At 52.9% G+C, this 24059-nt stretch overlaps 1 protein-coding gene across 4 annotated transcripts in view; it reads right to left on the bottom strand.

The window, feature by feature from the left end:
- Positions 1-24059, bottom strand: part of Nphp4 (nephrocystin 4) — a 92320-nt gene that overhangs the window by 43401 nt on the left and 24860 nt on the right. For all 4 annotated transcript variants that reach the window (XR_013110295.1, XM_076933637.1, XM_076933636.1 and 1 more), the window contains exons 7-10: positions 18091-18227; positions 14819-15000; positions 13805-13931; positions 2777-2959 (exon numbers count right to left, since the gene is read on the bottom strand). Coding sequence is in view for 3 of the 4 variants with exons in the window: in XM_076933637.1 (XP_076789752.1) it covers positions 2777-2959; positions 13805-13931; positions 14819-15000; positions 18091-18227 (629 nt within the window). In the remaining variant the exon portion in view is untranslated. The remainder of the gene's footprint in view (positions 1-2776; positions 2960-13804; positions 13932-14818; positions 15001-18090; positions 18228-24059) is intronic.

The raw sequence follows: 24059 nt of genomic DNA on the forward strand, positions 1-24059 counted from the left end.
CTTACAAGCCCTTTCCTTGTGAGCACTGCCCTGTTCCCCAGGAGCCTTCAGCTTTCCTACCAGGCCTGCCGTGTGCATCCTACCGAAGACCCGGTGCTTTGTAAAGAAGACAGGAGTGTGAGCATAGGTAGCATCCTCATCCATCAGTTCAGAAAGTCAGCCCCTGATGTCTACAGCTGATAAACTAATAGCACGGGAAGGTGCTATTTCAACATCAAAGGTAAATAACTGTAAATCACAGCTAGGGACTGGAGTACCAGCTCCTGCAGATGGAAATCCTTTTAAAGAATTACCCATCCAAAGGAAAAAGACAAGACAAGGACAAGAGCTGGGAAGGAAACCCGGCCAGAGATGGAACCTCGCTGCTCAGAGCAAGCGCTGAAATAACAGTGGACAACATGAGCCCCAGAAGTACTTCCCAGAAACAATGTAGCTTCTCCAGGGCTAATATTTTCCTTGACTGACAGCTGCCATTCCTGCTCAGATTTCTCCTCCCTGTCCATGTGCACTTGCAAAAGGCAGTCGCTGAACAAGGAAGGGCTGCGGAGCCGCTGGGAGAGGGCACAGGTAAGGCACACCTCCATTCCAACTGGCCAGGGTTGGAGCCACCAGGAAGAAACTCACAAAGAAGCCATGGCGCTTTTCCCAGTGCAGGAGCGGAGACAGAGCCGGTGCCACCCCAGCACACTGCTGTCATCCAGGCTGTCTGCTCAGGGTGTCAACCACAAGTACCTCTGGCCCAAAAAGCCTTCAGCAAGGTTTGTAGACACTTGCTGCCACAACTGGGATGTGACTGACATCTAGTGGTAGATGATGGGGATGCAGTCAAACACACTCTTGAGGGAGGGGACAGTCCCCAGCAAAAAAAAAAGTTACTCCTCGGAAATGTCATCATCTCTGGGAGAGAGAAATGCAACTCAGAATCGGTGTTCTGCATGGGAAATGGAAATGTTTGACATGTGTGTCATAGAGCAAGTCAACCTGTCAAAATTCTCAGGCCCGGTACAGTTCGCCCACTCAAAAAAGGGAAGGCAATGAAGTGGCAAGGTGAGCTGTAAATGTGACAGACATTTACACAAGAAAGACACAGAGATACAGATGACAGACAGACAGACAGAGACAGAGAGGACAGAGAGAAAAAATACAGAGAGAGCTAGAGACAGAGATACAGACACAGAGAGTAAGAAAAAGAAACACAGAGACAGATAGACAGAGATAGACATACAGAGAGTAAGAGACAGAAGAGACATAACTACACAGAGGCAGGGAGAGAGTCATATAGAGACACACAGGAGAGGAGAGGAGAAAGGAAGAGAAAAGAGGGGGAAGGTAATGGCTTTGAGATTTCTGATGGTGATTTCATAATAAGGGCTCAAACCAGACCATATGGAAACGCAGCAAAATATGGTCCCATAATGAGAGACATTGCTCATAACAAGGAAACTGCACCATCAGCTGCTCCCTGATGCAGGTCCCCAAAGCATCAGGCAGATCATAAATAACAACACTGGAAATAACAGCTGTCGCTACGTCAGCACAGACTGACGTTGTGAAATGGCAGGTACAGCCCCTCTCCCTGAGGAAGAGGAAATGGGCGGTAATGGCTCTGTGCTTGGCTGAGATGGGTATGCTACCAGTACCACAGGGAAGGGCAAGGGGGCCCTGCCACACCCTAAAGGGCAAGGACAGACCCCAGACACAGGCCTGAGCCAAGCTACAGTTCCACACCTGTCTGTGCTGTCCTGAGTCACTTGACTTCCAGGACCACAGCTTAAGCAGGGCAGCCATGGCAGCCAGGTGACACACCGTTCCTGGATTCTCTCCTGACTTTCCTTGCTTTCCAGGTTGGAGCTTAGAGAATGAGAGTCTGCTGGGGGGGTCTGTGCTCTGCATGCTGTAGAGAGTGAGCGGCAAGGTCCACAGTGGGAATGTGCTGGCGGGGAGGGGGTGTGTGCAAAGCCTAGCTGGGGGCTGAAGCCAAAGCCCTGGCTGGTTCTCTCGGCAATCACTTTCCTGGCAAAAGCCGCACGAAGTCCTCCTCTGAGGCACTGAGCATGGGCACAAGCCAAGGAGCACCTCCCCGCAAATGTGGACACTGGCCCAGCAAGGCGTCCAGAGGAGAAGGTGTGGATGTTATCAGACCCAGGATGAAACTGGCCTAATCAGGGCTCAGCACGCACCAAGGGCACATTCAGGACGCAGAACAGGCTGGCTTGTGAAACACTGAAAACATGCTAGTCACTGTGGAGCTTTAAAATAAACTTGGACTCTGTGGGCAGAGTGCTTCTGGGTGAGTGCAAAGGCCTGAGCTCAGTCCTAGGAACCCATAGGAAGACAGGTGAGGTGGCACACAGGAAGACAGTGAGGTAGCACACAGGAAGACAGGTGAGGTAGCACACAGGAAGACAGGTGAGGTAGCACACAGGAAGACAGTGAAATAGCACACTGCTGCAACCCCAGCACTGTGGGGAGGGGAGACAGATGGAGCCCAGGGTGGCCAATCAGCAAGCTCCAAGTTCCGGGAGACTCTGAGTCCAAACACTGCATGGAGAAGGATCCAGGAAACACTCTGACTCCTCTACATGCACTCTCATGGTAACTGTACCCGCATATCACACACACACAAACACAAAAGCAGCACGTGCACATGCACACACACACACACACAGGCTCACACACACACACACACAGGCTCACACACGCACACAGACACAAACGCATGCGCACACGCACACCTGCTATAAGCATGTGAGAAGCACACCTATGAAATACTTACCTCCTCTGAGCTCATGCTAGCTGAAGGCACCTTATAGACCAGACAGCGTGAGGGGTTGTGCTGCACCCCACCCTGAAGAGGCAGCGTCACCTTTCCTGGGCCCACTTCCAGATCGGGGTTCCAAACAGCCCACCGAACCATGTGCATGCATGCCAAGCTGGATATAGAGGTGGATGAGCTGGCCTGAAACGGGAACAAATTACGGCCACGTGAGACAGTGCAGTGTCCACCTGGTAGGACGGCAAGCCAGTGATGTCACCACACAACCATTCCGGGAGTTCAGAGCAGCAAGGAGCCAGAGCTACCTGTTCCACCCAAGGGAGCTGAGGCAGGAGGACACAGCCTTTCCTGACACCCACCAGTCTTATGAGCCCATCAGTTTCCTCCTATGGTTCGGGGCAGCAGGGGCCACTCTAACACTCCACTCCTCGGGGACCTTTCTGCCCATCTGTAAACCCTCAGAGACTTGCCAACTTCTCCTCAGATGCATCAGGAAAACTAAAGAGTTGCACCTGTGTTGCTGAAGAGATGCTTTACAAAATAATGGAGTGTATGTGTGTGTGTGTGTAAATGTGAGGGAGTGTGTGTGTGCATGTGTGTGTGTAAATGTGAGGGAGATGTACATGTAAATATGTGTGCATGTATGTGTATATGTGTGCATGTCTCTGTGTGTATATGTGTTTGTGTGTAAATGTGAGGGAGATGTACATATATATGTGTATATGTATGTGTATATGTGTGCATGTGTCTCTGTGTGTACATGTGTATGTATATGTGTGTATATGTGTGTGTGTATGTGTACGTGTGTGTGTGTGTATGTATGTGTGTGTATGTACACGTATGAGAGGTGGAGGTGCATGATGAACTTAGGGTTACCAGCTGAGCACGTCATCCTGAAGAACGCACCCAGCATTGGAAAAGCAACCTGCGGTTTCATGGGTGAGTCCTCCCACCTTCTCAGCAAGCGGCGAGATCAACAGGCCGAGGCCGTAGGAAACCCTGGGCTCAAGCCCTCTGTGGTCAGCACAAAGTCACCTCTACAAATCCAGGAGCTCTGCTCAGCGATGTACCCCAAACTTGTCCCTTTCGTCCTCTTAAGTAAGATCACAGCTGAGTCCCAGGTCTTTGTGGAGTACAGAAATGTCACTCAGCCTATCAAGAGGTGTCTGCTTTGAATGGAAGCCCTGACTGGAAGATCCTGGAGCTGCTTGGGAAGGTGAAGACCCCTGAGGCCTATGGGAAACTGTCAGACCACAACAAGCTGGCCTGTGTAGAACAGCTGACCCAGAACTCCAGTATGGAAGGCGGGGGGTGGGGGGGATGACGACCAGCCTGCTCCTCACTGGGACGCACAGCCTCTGTCACCATGTGCCCCAAAGCAACACCTTCATGGCAGTAGGAGGCAAGGGAGTTTGAACACAATACTGTCACCTCCTAACACTTCATGGGTAGCTGGAACACACAGATGAGATGGCTCACGACCCTAGGCCACAGGCTTTGGTTGCCCAGGTGCAGACAAGGGTCCGTGACGGCACAGACCCAGGTAGCAGCACAACCGTGAAAGGGGGGACACAAACCCAGGTGACCTGGAAGAGGGGCCTGGCACACAGGACAGCACACACTTCAGCAAGAGCCAGCAAGGACAGCAGGACTCTGGCCCTGACTGAAGTCCTGACAGACGCTACTCACATGACTAGAAACAAGGCATGGCCAGGCCACTGTCACAGCCAAACCAAGGTACCAGGCGATGCCACACACTCACAAGAAGGTCTCCGCTTAACCATACCACAGCCAAGTTCAAGGGTCAACCAATCAGAACCACAACGTGACCAGGCATTGAGACTCTGCCTGCTGTGTGCTCTGTATACCAGTGAGAGAAAACCCCAAACCAGCAGTCCTGACTGCTGTCTTGCTATGCACCTGGGCTTCAAACCCTGCAGACCAGCAGGGCATGCTGGGCCTTCCCCATAGCCAGATGGTGGGTCTGGGTACTGCCATGGTCCTTTTGATGTTGGTGTTAATGGGGTTTGGGTCCCTGGTCAACGGGTAGAAAAAAAAAAAGTATAAACAAAGAATCCAGAAAGTGGGAACCTTTAGCATCAGACTATGCCACACAGGAATCTGGCCCGGCCTCCACCCTGCCCCTTCCTGGGTAGAGTTCTGCCCATAACTGCAAGGCGTCAATCAGCACTGGTAATGGATCCACTCCTCATAGTAGGTTCACTACACAGGGAACTAAGCACTCGCCAGTAAAACATCCTAAACTCAGTATGGGCTGGGCATCTTCTGGAAACACAGCCGCTCACGGTGGTGGGATTCAAAATAATCAGGAATCCAAGAGTCCCTGAGGTTGCTGCAATGCCTTCTGGCTTTGTTTCTCAAATCAGGGGATCATGATTTCTCATTTTCCAGTTTCACGGTTCTCTGTGGCTGTTTAGTCCTTGATCAATATAAGTCTCTTCTGTGTCAAGTATCTGTCAGTCAGATAAACATCTACGCTTGCTTTTGTCTTTTTTTTTTTTTTTTTTTTTTTTTTTTGGTTTTTCGAGACAGGGTTTCTCTGTATAGTCTTGGCTGTCCTGGAACTCACTTGGTAGACCAGGCTGGCCTCGAACTTGCTTTTGTCTTTAACAGCTTCAACAGAAAGAGATGATTTGCAAGCTACTGGTCACTTTCTGAGACCCGACAGGGTAATAGGGAGCAGTGCTGGTGGCAGTCCACACACCACCAATGTCCTATAGCCAGCCCAGGGCCCCTGCTTCAGGACCCTTCCCCAAAACTGACTGCTCTCAGGAAAAGGCTGGGTTCAGCCAAGCACAAGGACAAGGAAAGAGTGGTCACTCAGGGGGCTTCCGTTACCCAGGATTTTTATAATCAGGATTAGAGACACTTAGCTGATACCACCATGCACCAAGCAGTCCCAGCTTCTCAGGAGTCAGAAGCAGGAGGATTCCTGCAGGCGAAGAGTTCAGGGATAGCCCTTGGGGATACAGGACAAACCCATCTCCAAGGTAAAAAAAAAATATCAAAAAGATTACCAACTTTATAATTCCTCATTCTGCCAAATTTAGATCAGAATTTATACACCTTCAAAAGAAAAAGAAAAATGTCCAAACTCCTGTGAAATGAATAGTTTTCATTTAGACTTTTAATTACAATGAATGATGGGAAAAGCCAGCGCAGCATAGGTGGGTCGGCACAGGAGAAGCACCAGCCACACAAGAAGCACAGGCCGGCTGTTAGGGCCTGTGGGACCAGGTCACCAGACAGGCATGAGAATGATGCGTGAGCTCAAACCCTGGGAATCTCAGAATTGAGAGTGGCAAGAGTGGAGCCATTCCCTGCCTGCCTCTCCCTGCTCTAGAACACATAACCATGACACCTCACTGAGGATCACGGGCACTGGGTCATGTAGCATAAACACCTGAGTTCTCCATGCTAATGAGGTGCCTAGATAGCCCCCCACCCCACCACCACTGCCAGCCTTCAGCCAATAAGCTTCTCTTCCTGGGCATTCCTTCCCAAAAAGGTATTTAATCCCTGGTTCACTGTGGGGCCCTGAAGAGATGGTTTGGTCTCCCCGGCAGAACACTGGATTTGAGATAGCCGGAGACCCAACAGGACCATGGCCTGTGAGAGACATGGCCTGTGAGGGACAGCATGGATCTCCCCGAGGCCCTGGATCAGACTCCTCCATGCAGTCCACATCCTTCATCAACCCGAGCCTTGCAGACACGTTTGGCTCAGTAGCCCCTCTTCCTGTCACCATCTACAGCTGCAGGTAGAGGGCGTGACTAACAGGCCTCAGCCTCGAGATTTCCATATTCATGAGTTATATAAAGGCAGAGGGGGTGTGGCTCAATTAAGTTCCTCTTCTTTCCCCCTCCCTATTTAAGCCAGCTCCCCCTGGCTTTTACATCAGACCCATCCACATTCGCCATGAACAATAAAACTCTGGAACCCTTGGATTCCACACGTCTTCTGGGGCCTACCGCCAAGTTTCCAGCCTTTGGAACCGGACTTTCTCATATCTATCGGGACCCCGTCAGTCCGCCACTGCGGACTGACCCACAATTCACCTAGAATAAAGTATGCATTCACATCTATCATCAGATAAAGCAGTTTGAACAAGCAAGGACTGTCTCTTTGTCAACGATCACTGAAATCTCCGGGAGAGGCCTTTTCTCTTCCAGCCTCTCCCTACTCTCTCAGAATCAGACCCGGTTCCGTCAGTCCAGCGCTCTGCCTTCCCCTTCCTTCCTACCCAATGTGTGGATGGCCTGAGGGGAGGGAATGCATGCACCGGGGACCCCCAGACCCCACCCCCAACTCCTAGTGGGGTATGCGAGACGCACCTGCATACACAGGAGGCTGGGAACCACAGCTTTCATCCCAGACCACGCTGTTTTCACTTCTAGGAAAACACGGATGGTGGACCACCCGTGAGGGACTTTACCCTGCCTCTCTCCTGGTGGCATGCTCGGCAGCACCCCGGCACCCCAGCGGAGAAGCTGGGTGCAGTCTGACAATGGGTCAGGACCTAGGTTTTCTTGCGAAAGTAAAGTGTCAGCAAAGCCACAAACAGGATCTGACACGGACCTCTGGAGATGTTCCAGCCCAGGGTCCCGGTGGCCGGCAGGCTGAGCAGTGGCTCACAGACCTGCCCCATCCTACACCCTGGGGCATGGGGCATGTGCAGATGCGACAGCGTTGAGACATCAATGTTGAGGAGGAGGAAGAAGAGAAGGAGGAGGAGGAGGAGGAGGAGGAGGAGGAGGAGGAGGAGGAGAAGAGGAACATCTGGGTGGAACCAGAGACACACAAGGACAGGGAGAGCACTGTGCCCATGGAGGAGAGGGGGTAGGGGTGTGGATGAAGATGAGAACGAGACTGCAAGAGCAAGGATCGGCTTCTCGCAGAGGAACACTCCTGCAGAACCTTGCTGTGCCTGGTGGATCTGACTGAACCTGTGGCTTCCAGAAATGTGAAAGTAATTTCCGCTGCTTGAAGACACCAGCCTTGGGGCTTTACACAGTCTGTCCCTGGTGGCTATCCTCAGGTTATCATGAAGAGAGACAGGCTGAAGCCTCTTGCTCCTCCGGGAGCTTTATCTCCTCAGATGTTTGCTGAGGGCTCTTTCCTGCTGCCTGGACCACCATGCCATACCTCCGCGAACACAGAGACGTGACATAGAGAAGACAACGAAGCAGAGAGAGAGAAAACTGCATGGGGAGAAGACTCCATCAGTACAGTGCTTGCTAAGTTTGATCTCTAGAACCAATGGAAGAAGGAGGAGGAGGAGGAGGAAGAAGAGGAGGAGGAGGAGGAGGAGGAGGAAGAAGAGGAGGAGGAGGAGGAGGAAGAGGAGGAGGAGGAGGAGGAGGAGGAAGAAGAGGAGGAGAAGGAGGAGGAGGAGGAGGAGGAGGAGGAGGAGGAGGAGGAGGAGGAGGAGGAGGAGGAGGAGGAGGAGGAGGAGGAGAAGAATCAGCAGCAGCAGCAGCCGCCATAGCAGTAGCGGCTGCCGCCAGACATGGTAGTAATCCCAGCTCTAAAGAGGTAAGATTTGGAGATCCCTGGGGCTTGCTGGATGGCCAGGCCAGCCATTTGGAGTTCCAGCCCAGCTAAAGACCCTCGTACACACACTCACACACATACACACATACACACACAATGCACACACACACAGATTCACACACACATACATACATACACATAACACACATAACACACACACATATAACGCACACACACACAGACTCACACACACTCATACACTCACACATAGTCACACACATACTCACACACACACTCATACACATACACACTCACACACATACACTCACAGTCACACACATACACACACACTCACACACTCTCACACACACACAGTGGTAGCTAGCACCAGAGGAATGACTAAGCATCCTCTGTACACAAAGCAGAGTGGCTTAAATAGTCATCATTCCTCTGAGGGAGGAGACAGTAAAGCATGGAGCACTGGGAGGCCACCAAGGAGGCGACCGAGGAGGCCACCACTTGGACCCCAGCCAAGACCCTGCGCAATCCAGTGCATGGTGGGAAGGGAAGGCTCTGACTCTTGCACTCTAACCCAGAGCTTACATGTAGCAGACAGATGTGAGATCCAGATGGAGCCCTGGGCCTGCTGATTACCAACCCAGAAGAGCACAAGGGGACTAAGACACCCTGAGTCCAGGGATAGCCTCAGAAAATGTGTTTTCTGTGACTCCTCGAGTTCCGAGCCACTGAGGCAACCTCACAAGGCTAGGACCCTGTGATGAGTCTTAGAAACAAGAAGACGGAGGAACCACCGCCCCGCCTCCCCTGCTAGCCCTCCAGCAGAGGGTCCCCAACCAGGCCGCATCAATTGGCAGCGACTGCCTGCTAATTGCTTATTCACAGTGGCAAAGGCGGCCTGCAAATTCGTAATTAAAGTCATCTGCTCTCCCACGTGTGACCCGGTGACAGGGCTGTCACTTAGGCTCTGTGGTCATTTATTAAGCGATATTTTCAGATCATTCAACTAAGCACAGCAGCTATTTTTAGTCATAGACATGAAAGAAAGTTCCACTGCCTGGAACAACGCTCCTGATTGGACAGGGCTAGCAAAAAAAAGAAAGAAAGAAAGAAAGAAAGAAAGAAAGAAAGAAAGAAAGAAAGAAAGAAAGAAAGGAAGGTAGGTAGGTCAGCTCCTTTCTGTGCGCCTGTCAGGGGCTGAGAAAAGCAAAGCAAAACAGGTTGGTTGACCCAGGTTGCAGCCGTGACTGTGGGGTGAACAGGTAGGGGCCACCACCCATGAAGGCTGAGTCGTGACCAGCAGCTGCACAGACACCTAGATACCAGCTGCATGGGCACACTGAGCCCCGGCTTCGGCTTCCCCTGGAAAGCCTGTCCTGCCTGCTCCTGTTCCTGGAAATGAAGCAGGAAAGGTAAAGCAGGAGACAGGAGGGCAGGGCAGGAGGGGAGCCAGGAGTGTGAGCAGAGAAACACACTCACGGGCACACACCAGGGCGGGCTGCGGGCGGAAGACACGGGTCAGCAGATGAGGATGATCATGACAGGGGTGTTTGATATGAAGCCCATGCAGCCTCCAAGTGACCTGGGGTCGGGGGGGGGGGGGGGGAGCAGTACTGACTAACTTAGGAGACGGTCCACACCAGTGTGGAAGGAAGCTGCAGAGAAGAGTGGTCATCTGTTGGAAATAACGATTATCCACACATGCACTGCACTTCAGTTAGGTGTGAACGAGAGACAGCACCGCATGCCAGTCAACCTAGTAGGAAGCGGCCAAAATCCACATCTGAGACACCAAACAGCCAAAGGATACAGGGGCAGAGCTGAGGAGACGCCTGCTGCACAGGCCAGGTGGCGGCAGGGGTTAGGGGCCCCAGAACCTGTGTAATCAGGGAGCTGACTGTGTGGTAAGCTGTATTGCTGGCTGGTTTCAGTCAACTTGACACAAGCTGGAGTCATCTGAAGGGAGGGACCCTGGACTGAGAAAATGCCTCTGTAAGGCCAGGCTGTAGGCAGGCCATGAGGAGCAAGCCAGTGAGCAGCACCTCTCCGAGGCCTCTGCGTAGGCTCCTGCCTCCGGGGGTTTGAGTTCCTGTCCTGACTTCCAGAAGAACAGCAATGTTAAAGTGTGAACTAAATGAACCCTTTTGTCCCCAAGCTTCTCTTGGTGGTGGTGCTTCAGTGCAGCAATCGTGACCCTGACTAGGACAATGAGCTCCAGGCTTGCTTGAGAAACCCTGCTCAAAGTGGAAAGTGATGGAGAAGGCTCTAGACACCAACCTCAGGCTCATGCCCACACACACATGCAAACACACACACACACGTGCGAGCATCCACACACACATAAAAAGTTTTGCTACAATGCCTGGCTCTATGTGTTTGCACAGCCAAGGGGGTACACAGGCTCTTGGTCACCTGACTGGCTCCGAGGGAGAGAGGGTACACTCAAGGGAAGCAGGATTCAGAAAGTTGTACTGGGACTGGGGGCCGGGGAGGGGTATAAACATGTATGCAAAGGCACTCTCTGCAGACACACAATCAGAGCAGTGAGTGACAGAGAAGAAAGATGCTTCAGCTGGGTCCCTGAAGCAGTATGAGGGACTGGAGTCAATCAAAGGTGAGAGACCTTCAGCTACTGCCGAGCAGAAAATCAAAGAGGGTTCTTAAAACACAAGCCATCACAGAAGGACCTCTGGGGCAGTCCCTGGCTACAAATCTCATCTCATCTCTAAAGGAGATGAGAAGAAACCTGAGTTCCTCGTATAGGAAAGACTCAGATTCAACAATGCAGAGGGAGCTACAAGCCAGAGGCTCTGGCCTCCTGGGCTCCATCTGGCCTGGGTGGAGGCCATTCCCCATGCTCTCTGAAGAAAATCCTGAGCTCTCAGCCTCAGTGTGAGCAGGAGCCATCCCCAGGACAGACAGACACGAAGCCACTGCTGGTGATGAGAGACCAGAGACAGAGGCCTCAGTCCCGGACCCAAACGGGCCCCAGTTAAGTTGTGGGTGCCTAACTGCAATTCTCAACGTGATTGAAGCACATGGGCAGACAGACAGATGGACATGATTGAACTAAGAAGCACATGGGACAGACAGACTGATGGCACTGTGCAGCAGTAAAGGCTCTTGTGGCCAAATCTGGTGAGCTGAGTTTGAGCCCCAGGACCTACACTCTGAAAGGAGAGAACCAACTCCCAAAGCTGCTATGTGCACACACACAATCACAAAATCAAAAAGAAGAGGAAACGTATGCCCTGAGGCGCACTTTTCCAAATGCGTTAACTGGGGGGATGAAGACACTGAATGTCCTGAATGTGGGCGGTGCATGCCCATGGGCTGGGGGTCACACTGGATATAAAGGGGACAGGAGAAAGGAAGCTGAGTTCATCCCCCTGCCTCCTGGTCCATCAACATGAGCAAGCAGCTTTCCGCTACCGCTCTTGCAAGTCCTGGCGGTCACGGTGCCTTCCCTGCCGTGACGAATACCCGAAAAGCAGGAGACTAAATTCAGCCTTCCTCCCGGGCGTGGTGGAGCACACCTTTAACCCTAACATGCCAATCCTTTAACCAGGCAAGAGTAACTAATGCAGAGCCCACAATGCCAGTGCTACAAGGGTCACTCGGGACGGTGCTGCCTAGGACGAGCACCGCTCAGTGAGTGCTCACGTCTGTTAAGCCGACTTGTATTGTTCGAAGACCATCGATAAATACATAAATAACAAGTCAGAACAACTTCTTAGCGATTTACGGAGGGGTTATCTTGTCACGTGACACCCACCAAGCAATGTTTCCAACCCTACATGACTAGGGAAGGCAGCTACTGTGACATGAACAAACCACAGGACACCTCACTGCGCTCCCACACTTGGGGGGCTGAGGGGAGTGCGCCATCATTCACTCAGTTAGCAAACATCCTGGGGACCATGGCTGCACACCTAAGAGCTTTGCGGAAAGGCAGTTCCATGGGGACCGACGAGGCCACCAGAATCCTGACAAGAAGCAGTGGCCCTGGGCGCTACCTCTTGGACAACTCACAACCCAGTCTATCCCCAAAGACAAAAGGCAATGGCAAGGCTTTGGTTGCCTTGCTGAAGAGTGACATTTAACAACGGGTGAGCCTCCTGGTCTGTCGTTCATACTGAACGAGTGTTTGAGACCAAGGCCTGCGCTGAGACCCAGAGGGCTGGGAATGAGCCGGCGCCCTCCCTGACCTGGATGGTCTCCCTCCTGTCCGGATGGATGTCCTGGGCCATCTGAAGACACAATGTTCACAGGAAGGGGTTGCGGCTCTCAGCTCCTCTGAAGCACGGTGCCAAGCCAAAAAGAGGGGACAAGGAAACACAGCAAAGCCACTGCAGCAATGTGTCCACCAAACATGGGGTGCCTGGCTTGCAACGACCACAGGAATGAACTGTCCATTCCATGCGGTGGCGGCAACCATGGCGAAGAGCTGAGCCCAGCTATTTACAGAAATGACAAAAGGATCACAAGTTCTCTCAAGTAATCCGAGAGAAGAAACAGAAAAGAGGAGGGGAGGCTGGCCTGGAGCGGCAACCACAGAGCTGTCGATGGGACACAGGGACATCGCAGGCTTCTGCACGCCCTCCTCAGTGTCAGAGGTTAGGTAGATGGCTCAGGACAGGAAGTGCCTGCTGGGCAAGCATCAGGACAGCAGCTTGTGTCCCCCAGAGACAGGTAAAAGTACAGGCAGGCATGGTAGCTTGCCTCTGAGTAATTCCTCACGGGCTTTGGGGAGGCTAAGCGAGGTGCAGCTTACTACCTGGTCTGCCCTCCCTGTGCGTGAGACTCCCAGCATGCCAGGTGCCTTGTGAGAGGAGAGCAAAGGAAGTGAGGAGTCTGCGATGAGTCCAAAGGCAACAGTGTGTGTGGGGGGGGAGGGGGTTACCGTACTGCTTGCTGGCTGTGGTGTGCCCCTCTGTAACCATAAGAGCCTTAGACAAGGCTATGCAGTGGGTAGGTCTCATGTAGCCCAGGCTGGCCAGAAACTCGCTATACAGCTGAGGATGGCCCTGAACACCTGATCCTCGGTCACACTGGATGAGACGCCTGCTGCCTAACAGCACCCCACGGGCCTGGTTCTCCCACAGCCCCACCCACCCACCCACCCACCTACGTGCACCTGCAACAGTACATTTTAGATAAAGCCCCTGGTGATCAGTACGGCAGCAGGCGATTAACCGTTCCCTAAAGTGAACACCATGGGCCTCCAAGATCTAAGGCTGATGACCCCAGGAAGGCCTGGTGTGAGCAGGAGACACGGGCGTCAGGGCTCTGTAGCAGAGAGGATCCAGAGCACAGTGGGCAAGGAGGCTAGGAAGATGATGGGATCAGAGCAGGGCTGTTTCCCAGAACCATAGGTCACAATTGTTACCAGGGCTTTTAGTGAGAAGAGACACGGGTGCCCGCCAGGTCTCTCCTCAGCACAGAGCCAGCTGAGACAGCCAGCCATGCGACACATAGCTGACATGGGACACTCACACTGCCATCTGCTCCTGAGGGGCTGTTGAACACGTACTCCAGCTGGAAGACGATGGCGAAGGCTGGGTGACTGACCATCTCCGGGAGTCGCAAGTGGCTTCTCAAAACTAGAGCCTGATTTCCAGAGCTGGTTGGGAACACAAACCAGGAGGTGTTATAACATGGGGCCCACCCCATCTGTGTCCACCTCCCCACGGTGAGTGGCAGCAAAAGGGGGCCCCAGGGATGCCAGGACATGGTAGGTCCTCTCTGCTCAGCCCAGTAAAAGCCACAAGCAACACCTCTAGATTTCCAGGGGAAGCCTGCAAGGAAGTCAGTGACGCACTCAGAGTGTCCACAGAGGCGAGGGAGGGTCCCCCCAGCACTTAGCTCCTGAGAATGTCCAGAGGTGAGGGAGGGTCCCCCAGCACTTAGCTCCTGAGAGTGTCCAGAGGTGAGGGAGGGTCCCCCAGAACTTAGCTCCTGAGAGTGTCCAGAGGTGAGGGAGGGTCCCCCAGAACTTAGCTCCTGAGAGTGTCCAGAGGTGAGGGAGGGTCCCCCAGAACTTAGCTCCTGAGTGTCCAGAGGTGAGGGAGGGTGCCCCAGAACTTAGCTCCGGCATGTTGGCTGAGCTCTGTATACCACTGACAGGTGGGACGTGACATGCTACAGTGATGTCTCCATGGGTCCCAGATACATGGGACTCAACACAGTGTAGGACTTGAAGCCTTAGAGAACAAATCCCAGTACCCATCCAGGTGGCGTGTAGGGGGCTCTTCAGACCCTCAGCCCGAAGCTCCTGAAGCTCTAGCTCCAAAGTTGTCACAGCAAAAATAGGGGCTTTTTCTAAGTGTCCGTCTCTGAGGTTTATGCCTGACGGATGTGACTAAGGGGATGACGGGGTGACAGAGAAGCACACTGCAGGGCAAGCCCACCCCACATGCTCAACACCCTGTTTTCCCATGGCCCCTTGTAGTCCCTCAACCTTTTGCCACCTTGGGGTACGGGGGGCCTGGCCTTGGCAGAAGGAGATACCTGTTCTTAGAAGTGGCACTGATTTTCCGGCTAAAGCTGGCTGAGCGTGTCAACGTCACGTCCATCTCTGGTACAAGTACAACCACCTGTGGCCTGTGCACAAAGCCCAGCCCGTTGTGGACACAGACGTGCAGGCGCCGCTCCAGGACCTCGAGGGTGCCGCTATCCAGCATGCCGACCCCCTACAAGAGACACAGGGTAGAGAGATGAGTCCTGCACGGCTGGAAAGGGATTGGCCAGAGAAGACTGGGCAAGCAGGCAAGCCGACAGTGGAGGCCAAGGTGGGGTCTACAGGGCTCCCAGAGGAGCGACCCCTAATGAGTGTAAATGAACTCGCTCAAAGGGCAGACGCAGGACATGGTGATGCCCACTGACCATGGGTACACCTGCTAAGTCAGGTTATTTCCCTTGAAGCACGACCTTCGTCATACAGCATACAGGGAAACATGGACAGCTTAGCTGACAGTTCCCAGGACTCAGTGACTTCAGATCCTTCTCAATCTGGAGCCACTTCCCTGAGATGGACGTCATTGTGGTGGAGAGGCACCCACAGGCAGGACACACCCAGGTCTCACAGGTCTCACTGCGTCCGTCAGAAGGAAGTAGGTGGGAAAAGGGTACAGGCTCAGGCAACAAGTCATAAGCTGACAGAAATGGATTCTGCCCCAAAGCCATGGCCAGACACCATAGACCTCCATGTTAGCGTGGGCACCGGAACAAATGGCAGGTGTGTCGGTGTGCCCCGCCCCGCCAGTTGATCTTTAACTTTCTTGTTCCTCACTGTCCATTAGTCAAGCTGAATAGGCCAAAGCTGGACATGTTAGTCTCTGGTTAACAAAAATAAATATGGGAAAAGATAGATACTAAGTTGGTAAAGTCCCTCCATTGTGTCTGTGAGACCGTGTCAAGCCTACACCTCAGGAGGTGCATGGGAGAGAAAGTGAAGCTGTGATCTCCAGAGAAGCATGACCCTGCCAGGCAAAGATCTTCAGGAAGGAAGCCCAGGACGCGAACAAGTGTACAGAGGCCCAGGATGGGACCAGGAGCCCAAGGAGGCTCTGACTGAGGGCAGGAGACAGACCCATAAGTGATGCGCGTGGGTCTCTGTCTCTCAAGAAGCTAGAACCCACAGGTTTATAAACTATATGCATGCTTCTGAAAGACCACTTGGACCACAGAGTAGATGAAGATTTTCCAAGGATCCCTAAGAGAACACAGCAAACAGCACCTCCTTAGAGGATCATCCCACCATACCTATCAAAAGCCACAAAACCACCCACAGCCACCAACCACGGAAGGTGCCATTGGAACACCACAGCCTTCCACGGCTAGTGCCAAGACCAGGCCCAGCCTCTGGAATTCTTAGGGCAGAGCAAGCAGGCTCCACCCAACACTACCTCCACCCTGGCATCCACACTCAGTACCCTCCATGATAGATGACCTGTGAGCTTTGGCCTAGGTGGCCACAGCCACGGCAGCTCGGATCCACAGCCTTGTGCTCAGAGGCATCTGCCCCTGAGGAGTCTAAGTCTTGAAGCTTCTGTCTGTATGAAACCTGCGCTGTCCATGGTCACCATGGTAGGGGGGCTCGCGTGCAGCGCAAAGGCTAGGAACTGAGAGAGTCACGGCAAGCTCACCGCCCCCCTCCAAGGAACCTGCCAGCCACTTACAGGTCGTCTTCCCACTTAAGACTCCACTGTGGAAGCGCCCAGACTCAAACATAAATGTCCCCAGCAGGTTAATAAAGGTCCATACATCCATTAGGACAGACGGGTGAATTCAGTGCCCTCACACTGAGGGACACAAGACAGCAGAGCGAGTAAAGGAACCAACTGTGGATGAACAGCACCACAGAGCCACGGGCAGGAGAAAACAGCAGAGGAAAGAAGAGAGTCTCAGAGAAGCAGAGGTCAAGGCCCAGGAACTGACACTGTCCAGATTCACCTAAGGGCAACAGAAGAGAATCAGAAAACGGATGTGGTGACGAGAAAAGCCGGCACCTGGACAAGAAGAACACAACAGAAAGAAGGAGGCTGTTCTGTGGCTCACCCGCCCCAACACACTCAGGTGTGCCCTGCACCCTTCTGCTAGTTTGCTTGGGCAAGGAGGCAATGCCCCACTGGCCTATCCTACCCCTGCAATGAAAAGTGCTTTCTTCTGTTTCAAGGGTCAAGAGCAAAGACTCCCCCTGATCCTAAGAACGGATAAGAAGTGGTCTGCCCACAGTCAAATGCTGATAACCCATTCTTTATGCTCAGAGAATGGACAGGGACAGCCATTCTCCCAACAGGAGGGGACTTCCATGTGGCTTCCAGCCAAAAAATCCAGAAGAGGCCATGCGGGTTTAAGCAGAACAAATTGGTGCACAAGGGTTTCACGCTGCTGGACTTGGCAGGCTGTGCTCTGACCACAGGTGGGACAGTGAGGGCAGCGACTCAGAGAAGAGGGCAAACAGGAGTCCCCTCCCCCAACTGCAGAGGTGTTCCGAGGTTCTTGTGTTGCACTAACAAACTGCACAGAACATCTGAGAGGACCCGATGTCAGAGCACAGGACCCAGAGGACAAGGCAAACAGCTCAGCTACATCAGGACTAGAGAAGAACCACAGGGCGTCCTGTGTGCAGGTGAAGCCTCAACCCTGAGTATAGCCAACATGTGAGCTCTGTGCACTGCCCTCATGACGGCCACTTCAATGCCCCCACCAAGGTAATCTCCCAAACCCTCTACCCCAACACCTGAACAAACCCATGTTTTCAGAAGCAACAGACAGGATTAGTAACATGCCTCTGACAGAGGGTTGGGGGATGAGTTTATAGGGCTGTGTCTACACAGGCAGAGCTCAGAGTATCTCACGAGAGCTCGGTGCAGACAGAAGTCACCATGAGGGACCACCTCTAGTCAACTCCTCAAATAACCTCCCTCCCACCCCTGCCTCAAAGATCCTTGGTAGCTATACAATATTTTGTTTCCCCCATTTGGTGAGGTAATTTACTTCTAAATGTTTCAGGTTGTCAGCACCTTTTACAAACTGGAGGGCCTCCTGCTCAGGGCGTGGCCTGGGGAAAATGGCCCCTCCTAGACCCAGTTTATCTGGCAATCCAGATAAAAGAAAGGAAATGCCCTCTTTAGCCATTAAAAAAGGGCAAAGGTAGAACCACACCTCCCAGGACATACTGCCACGCCTAGCCACACCTGATGCTGGCTATCCCAGCCTGCCGCCAGCCGCACCTTCTCTGTTCAGGTTAAACTACAGCAGGGTGAGACATGAGATACCTCCCGGAAGTGGTCGCTGATGAGCAGCTGCACAAGTTCCTCCTCAAACTTCTCCAAGGAGGGGTAAAGGGTGAAGAAGAGGTCATCTAAGTGCCAAGTGGTAGGCTTCTGGAAGCGAGGCTTCCGCAGGGCATCTCCTGGAATGGGAAGAGGGATCATGTTGTCTCGAGTGAGTAAGCAGAGGCCACAGGCCACGTTCCCACCAGTCTCAGGAATGCTGGGTAGTCGGGACTTGCAGGCAAGGGAGCTACTCACACAGCACACCAGAACCTCTGCAGGGAAAGGTAGGCAGAACCCCTAATCTGATCCAGCATCTGCCAGGCAGAAAGGGCCACCCTGCTCTAACTGCCCCGCCCTGCTCTGGCTGCCCCTCACTGCTCTGACCGTCCTGCCATGCTCCACCTGTCCTATCTGTCCCTTCTGCAGGACCACAGCCAGTTGTTTTGCTTCTTACACGACTGTCTTTCTGTGACCTGTGTGACACATGCAGGAATGTGATGTACATGTTATAAACACGGGAAGAATCACACCAACTGGCACCACAAGAAAACCCTCTGCCCAGACCCAGAAGCACCTGTGTGTTGCCCGGAGACAGAGAGGAGGAGGATGGCTCTAGGATGGAGCTCAGTGTCCACGCTGAGGGCAGGATCTGGGTATGCTGGGCAGTCTTCCTCAGGACCCCAGAAAAAGCCAACCACTTCCCGTAACCCCATGGAGCCTGTGCTTGACCACGACCCCACCTCCCATCTGCTCCTGTCTCTGCCTCTTCCTACACTTTCTGTGATTACTTAGACATTTAGATAAATGGTCTTGGGGGTTTTAGAAGCCAATTTCAAAGATAGAAGGACAGAAGACTGGGTGTGTTAGTGTATCCCGTACAGAAGGCTGAGGCAGGAGGCTAAGGCCAGCCTAGACTCTCTCCTGCTGGAAGGAACAGAGAGGAGGAAGGGAGAAGAAGAAGCAAAGCAGGAGGGAAAGATGGAGGAGAGAGGTGGGACGAGCTGAGTTAACCCTTGGTGCTGATGAAGCCAACAGAAGAGCTCTGTGGCTTCCTGCTAGAGGGTTATCAGTGTGGAGCAAGCTTCCCTCTCGGCTTCACTGAGGACTTTGGAGACAGGGGCATGCTGCCTCATAGCAACAAGTGTGCCTGACGAGGAACTGTCAAATGAAAAGTGGAGATGCATGTGTGCACATGGGTACGCACATGTGTAGACACGTGTGTGCATGTATCTGCACATGTGTGTGTCTGCACATTGTCTTGGAGATCAAGCCTTGTGCCTGTCTGTGCAGGTGAATACTCTACAGCTAAGCTGCATCCCAGCAATGTCTGGGAGAGCATCTGATGCCATCCTGACTTGGAGACCTCCCTGTACTGCAGCCAGAGGTGGGGAGGGGAGGGAGTGCAAGTCAGTGCACTCAATAGGTGCACTGATCAGGGAGGTGGTACCCTAGCCCTAGGACCCTGCTGCCTTGACAAGAGAGACAAAAAGGCTGCTGTGTGGCTGTTCTTTATGAAGCTCCTAGGAAGCTGAGGCAAGGCGGCCATGGGGCCCCTGTGGTTCGCACAGAGGCACAGAGGTCCCTGGGGCACATCCAGTGTTCAGGCCGCTCCAAGCAGAACATCACAGCAAAGCAGGGCCGGATGATAATATGGGAGAGTGGGCAAAGGAAGGGAGCTGGGACAGGAAATGAGGAACGGGAGAGAGATATAGCCTGTCTCTCTCTCTCTCTCTCTCTCTCTCTCTCTCTCTCTCTCTCTCTCTCTCTCTCTCTCTAGACTGCCTACTCTCCACTCCCTGCTAAGAAGCTACTGTGTTCTTCAAATTAATTGTGTTCACAGAGGTGCAGGCAGGGAATTGGGCTCGGAGCGACCGCAGCACCTCTGCCAGGAAGGCACTCTCCTCAGTACACGCTGGTCAGCACTGCCACCACTCAGACGCTGGCCCCAAGAGCAGGCCAGATGGAGGTACATACCCCTACACTGACTCTGTCTGTGCTGAGCCCCCACCTGCAGCTTCAATGCCATCATGATCATTCAGTGTTGGGCGGCCACCAGATTCCTGGGCATCAGGGTATTCAAGACACCCCCTTAACAATGCATTTCCTGAGGGGCCCCAGGTACCAGTGTCCAGTAGGCATTTCAGAAGGACTGGCTAGGCCCAGCACCTATCATTAACTGTCCCTTTCCAGTGGACAGAAAAGGTGTTCCTGTACCTCGAGCCACCACCCAGCTAAGGGCGATGACGTGACTCTGCATTACCTGCTTCTACAGAACAGGAAGGGGAATGCTGAGCGTCCTCCTCACACTCATCAGGCTTACCCTGCCACTGGCACAAGGTGGGTTGGCTCTACCCCATGGGACAATTGAATGTTCAACAGCCAGGCACAATAACGAAAGACAAGCAGCCTGCCTGGCCTTGAACATGCTTCATAGCAAACAGGAGAGCTACAGACTGAGCCAGGATCCATAGAGAGCAAACAGGAGAGCTACAGACTGAGCCACGATCCATAGAGAACAAACAGGAGAGCTACAGACTGAGCCAGGATCCATAGAGGGCAAACAGGAGAGCTACAGACTGAGCCACGATCCATAGAAGGCAAACAGGAGAGCTACAGACTGAGCCAGGATCCATAGAGAACAAACAGGAGAGCTACAGACTGAGCCAGGATCCATAGAGGGCAAACAGGAGAGTTACAGACTGAGCCAGGATCCATAGAGGGCAAACAGGAGAGTTATAGACTGAGCCACGATCCATAGAGGGCAAACAGGAGAGCTACAGACTGAGCCACGATCCATAGAGGGCAAACAGGAGAGCTACAGACTGAGCCACGATCCATAGAAGGCAAACAGGAGAGCTACAGACTGAGCCAGGATCCATAGAGAACAAACAGGAGAGCTACAGACTGAGCCAGGATCCATAGAGGGCAAACAGGAGAGTTACAGACTGAGCCAGGATCCATAGAGAGCAAACAGGAGAGCTACAGACTGAGCCAGGATCCATAGAGAACAAACAGGAGAGCTACAGACTGAGCCACAATCCATAGAGAACAAACAGGAGAGCTACAGACTGAGCCATGATCCATAGAGGGCAAACAGGAGAGCTACAGACTGAGCCATGATCCATAGAGAGCAAACAGGAGAGCTACAGACTGAGCCATGATCCATAGAGGGCAAACAGGAGAGCTACAGACTGAGCCAGGATCCATAGAGGGCAAACAGGAGAGTTACAGACTGAGCCACGATCCATAGAGAACAAACAGGAGAGCTACAGACTGAGCCAGGATCCATAGAGGGCAAACAGGAGAGCTACAGACTGAGCCACGATCCATAGAAAGCAAACAGGAGAGCTACAGACTGAGCCAGGATCCATAGAGAACAAACAGGAGAGCTACAGACTGAGCCAGGATCCATAGAGGGCAAACAGGAGAGCTACAGACTGAGCCACGATCCATAGAGAACAAACAGGAGAGCTACAGACTGAGCCAGGATCCAGAGAGAACAAACAGGAGAGCTACAGACTGAGCCAGGATCCATAGAGAACAAACAGGAGAGTTACAGACTGAGCCAGGATCCATAGAGGGCAAACAGGAGAGCTACAGACTGAGCCAGGATCCAGAGAGAACAAACAGGAGAGCTACAGACTGAGCCAGGATCCATAGAGAACAAACAGGAGAGTTACAGACTGAGCCAGGATCCATAGAGAACAAACAGGAGAGCTACAGACTGAGCCAGGATCCATAGAGGGCAAACAGGAGAGTTACAGACTGAGCCAGGATCCATAGAGGGCAAACAGGAGAGCTACAGACTGAGCCACGATCCATAGAGAACAAACAGGAGAGCTACAGACTGAGCCAGGATCCATAGAGAACAAACAGGAGAGCTACAGACTGAGCCAGGATCCATAGAGAACAAACAGGAGAGTTACAGACTGAGCCAGGATCCATAGAGAACAAACAGGAGAGCTACAGACTGAGCCAGGATCCATAGAGGGCAAACAGGAGAGTTACAGACTGAGCCAGGATCCATAGAGGGCAAACAGGAGAGCTACAGACTGAGCCACGATCCATAGAGAACAAACAGGAGAGCTACAGACTGAGCCAGGATCCATAGAGAACAAACAGGAGAGCTACAGACTGAGCCAGGATCCATAGAGAACAAACAGGAGAGTTACAGACTGAGCCAGGATCCATAGAGAACAAACAGGAGAGCTACAGACTGAGCCAGGATCCATAGAGGGCAAACAGGAGAGTTACAGACTGAGCCAGGATCCATAGAGGGCAAACAGGAGAGCTACAGACTGAGCCAGGATCCATAGCAACAAGAGAAATCAAGCTCAAGCAGGCTGTAAGGGAGACAAAATGGGGACAGGGAAAGAGAAGGTCACAACAAAGGCCACACCCCAGTGTCCAGCAGCACAGGCAGGCAGAGGGCAGGGGACAGGCCAGCTGTAGGAAACAGAGGCCCAGCTGCCAGAGGTTAACAGCACAGAGCCCAGTGAGAGACTGAGCAGAGATGCTTCAGCCGCTACAGGAGCCTCTCACATCGCTGGTTCACACCACCCAAAGGCTGGTCACCAGAGCAAGCCAGCCAGGAGGAGAAGGGCGTGGTCTGGCCAAAATCTCCACCTGAGGAGGAGCTTCTTAACAGGATTACTGAAGTGACCAAGGGCTCAGGAACTGAGCTTGGAATGGACTCTCCTGTGGCCCTGGGCCAGCTCCTCCTGCTCTCGGGAGTTCAGCCTCTTTAGATGTGCAAGAAACAAGTGGCATCACACACACACACACACACACACACAGAGCAGTGGGGGGCCCAGTCCCTACAGAAGGTCCTCCTGTGCTGGTCTCTCCAGGGAACCACTGTGGATAGTCAGCACATGCTTGCTCCGGGAAGGACGCATGTATGGACACACGTGACAAAGATTACAGCCCTAAGTCTCCACGACAGTCCATCCCAGAGGACTACTGTCATTTGGCAAAGGAGATTATGGGATTATATGTTTCTGGTGGCACGCCAGAGGTCACTCTACCAACAGGTGCCATTGCCTACAGCTGGCAGCCTTGACCCAGTCCTGAGGTGAGAAGCCAGGTGTCTCCTGCTCCCCGTTACCTGAGAACTTTCAATGTGCAGCGCACACCAGGAATGCTGGGAAAATACCCTGTGCCATGGGCTGAGGGCTAGAAGGTCATTTTACTGAACCAGCGACTGATGCAGAAGAGAGCCTTAAAGCAGGGGGCACACTGGACGCGCTGGTGGCAAGAAACCCTTTCAGAGCTAAGCAAGCCAATAGCCTGGTGACGCATGGGCATGACAGAAGACAGACCCACATTCGCTATGGCTGCAGCCTATCCTAAGAACAAAACTACACCATGACCTCAATACATGCTACCGAAGCAATGCAACTAAGCAAAGGTGGATGACGAACAGTTTCTTTGAAGGGATCAGCCGAGAGCCAACCTTACCCGGCAACAACACAGGAGAAGAGGCAGAGCCAGGTACTCCTGGATGGGCCTGGGCTGGACAGGAAGTACGGACCCATGGCCAGGCCCACCAAGGGCTCAGTGCTATGACCACAGCCATGACCATGCTCAGCAAAGAGGCAAGGAAGATGATCCCATACACAGAAGCCACCTTGGCAGAGGGTAGAACCTTCTAGAATAGATCCTGGAGGACTGAGGAGACTAGCAGGTTTGGGAACCTCTGTGCAGCGGCCATCTCTGGGCCCTATCTGTGATACCACAGGCTTGGAGCAAAGTGTCTGGGAGTCAAGTTTGGCTTTACTGCCAAGTTGTTCCCCAGCCTTCAAGGGGCCAAGGCTGGAAGGAGGGCAGCTGAGCCTTCACTCCTGCACTGAAGAGACCCCACAATGAAGAGACCAGAGTCCCAGGCTCACAGAGCTACTGGCAGTGGCTTTCTCTGCAGGGTCGAGTGTAAAAGGGAGGGTGTGTAGTCTTTCCTGAATTTACTAAGG

This window comes from Arvicanthis niloticus, chromosome 5 (assembly GCF_011762505.2).
Source record: "Arvicanthis niloticus isolate mArvNil1 chromosome 5, mArvNil1.pat.X, whole genome shotgun sequence".
Lineage (NCBI taxonomy): Eukaryota > Metazoa > Chordata > Mammalia > Rodentia > Muridae > Arvicanthis > Arvicanthis niloticus.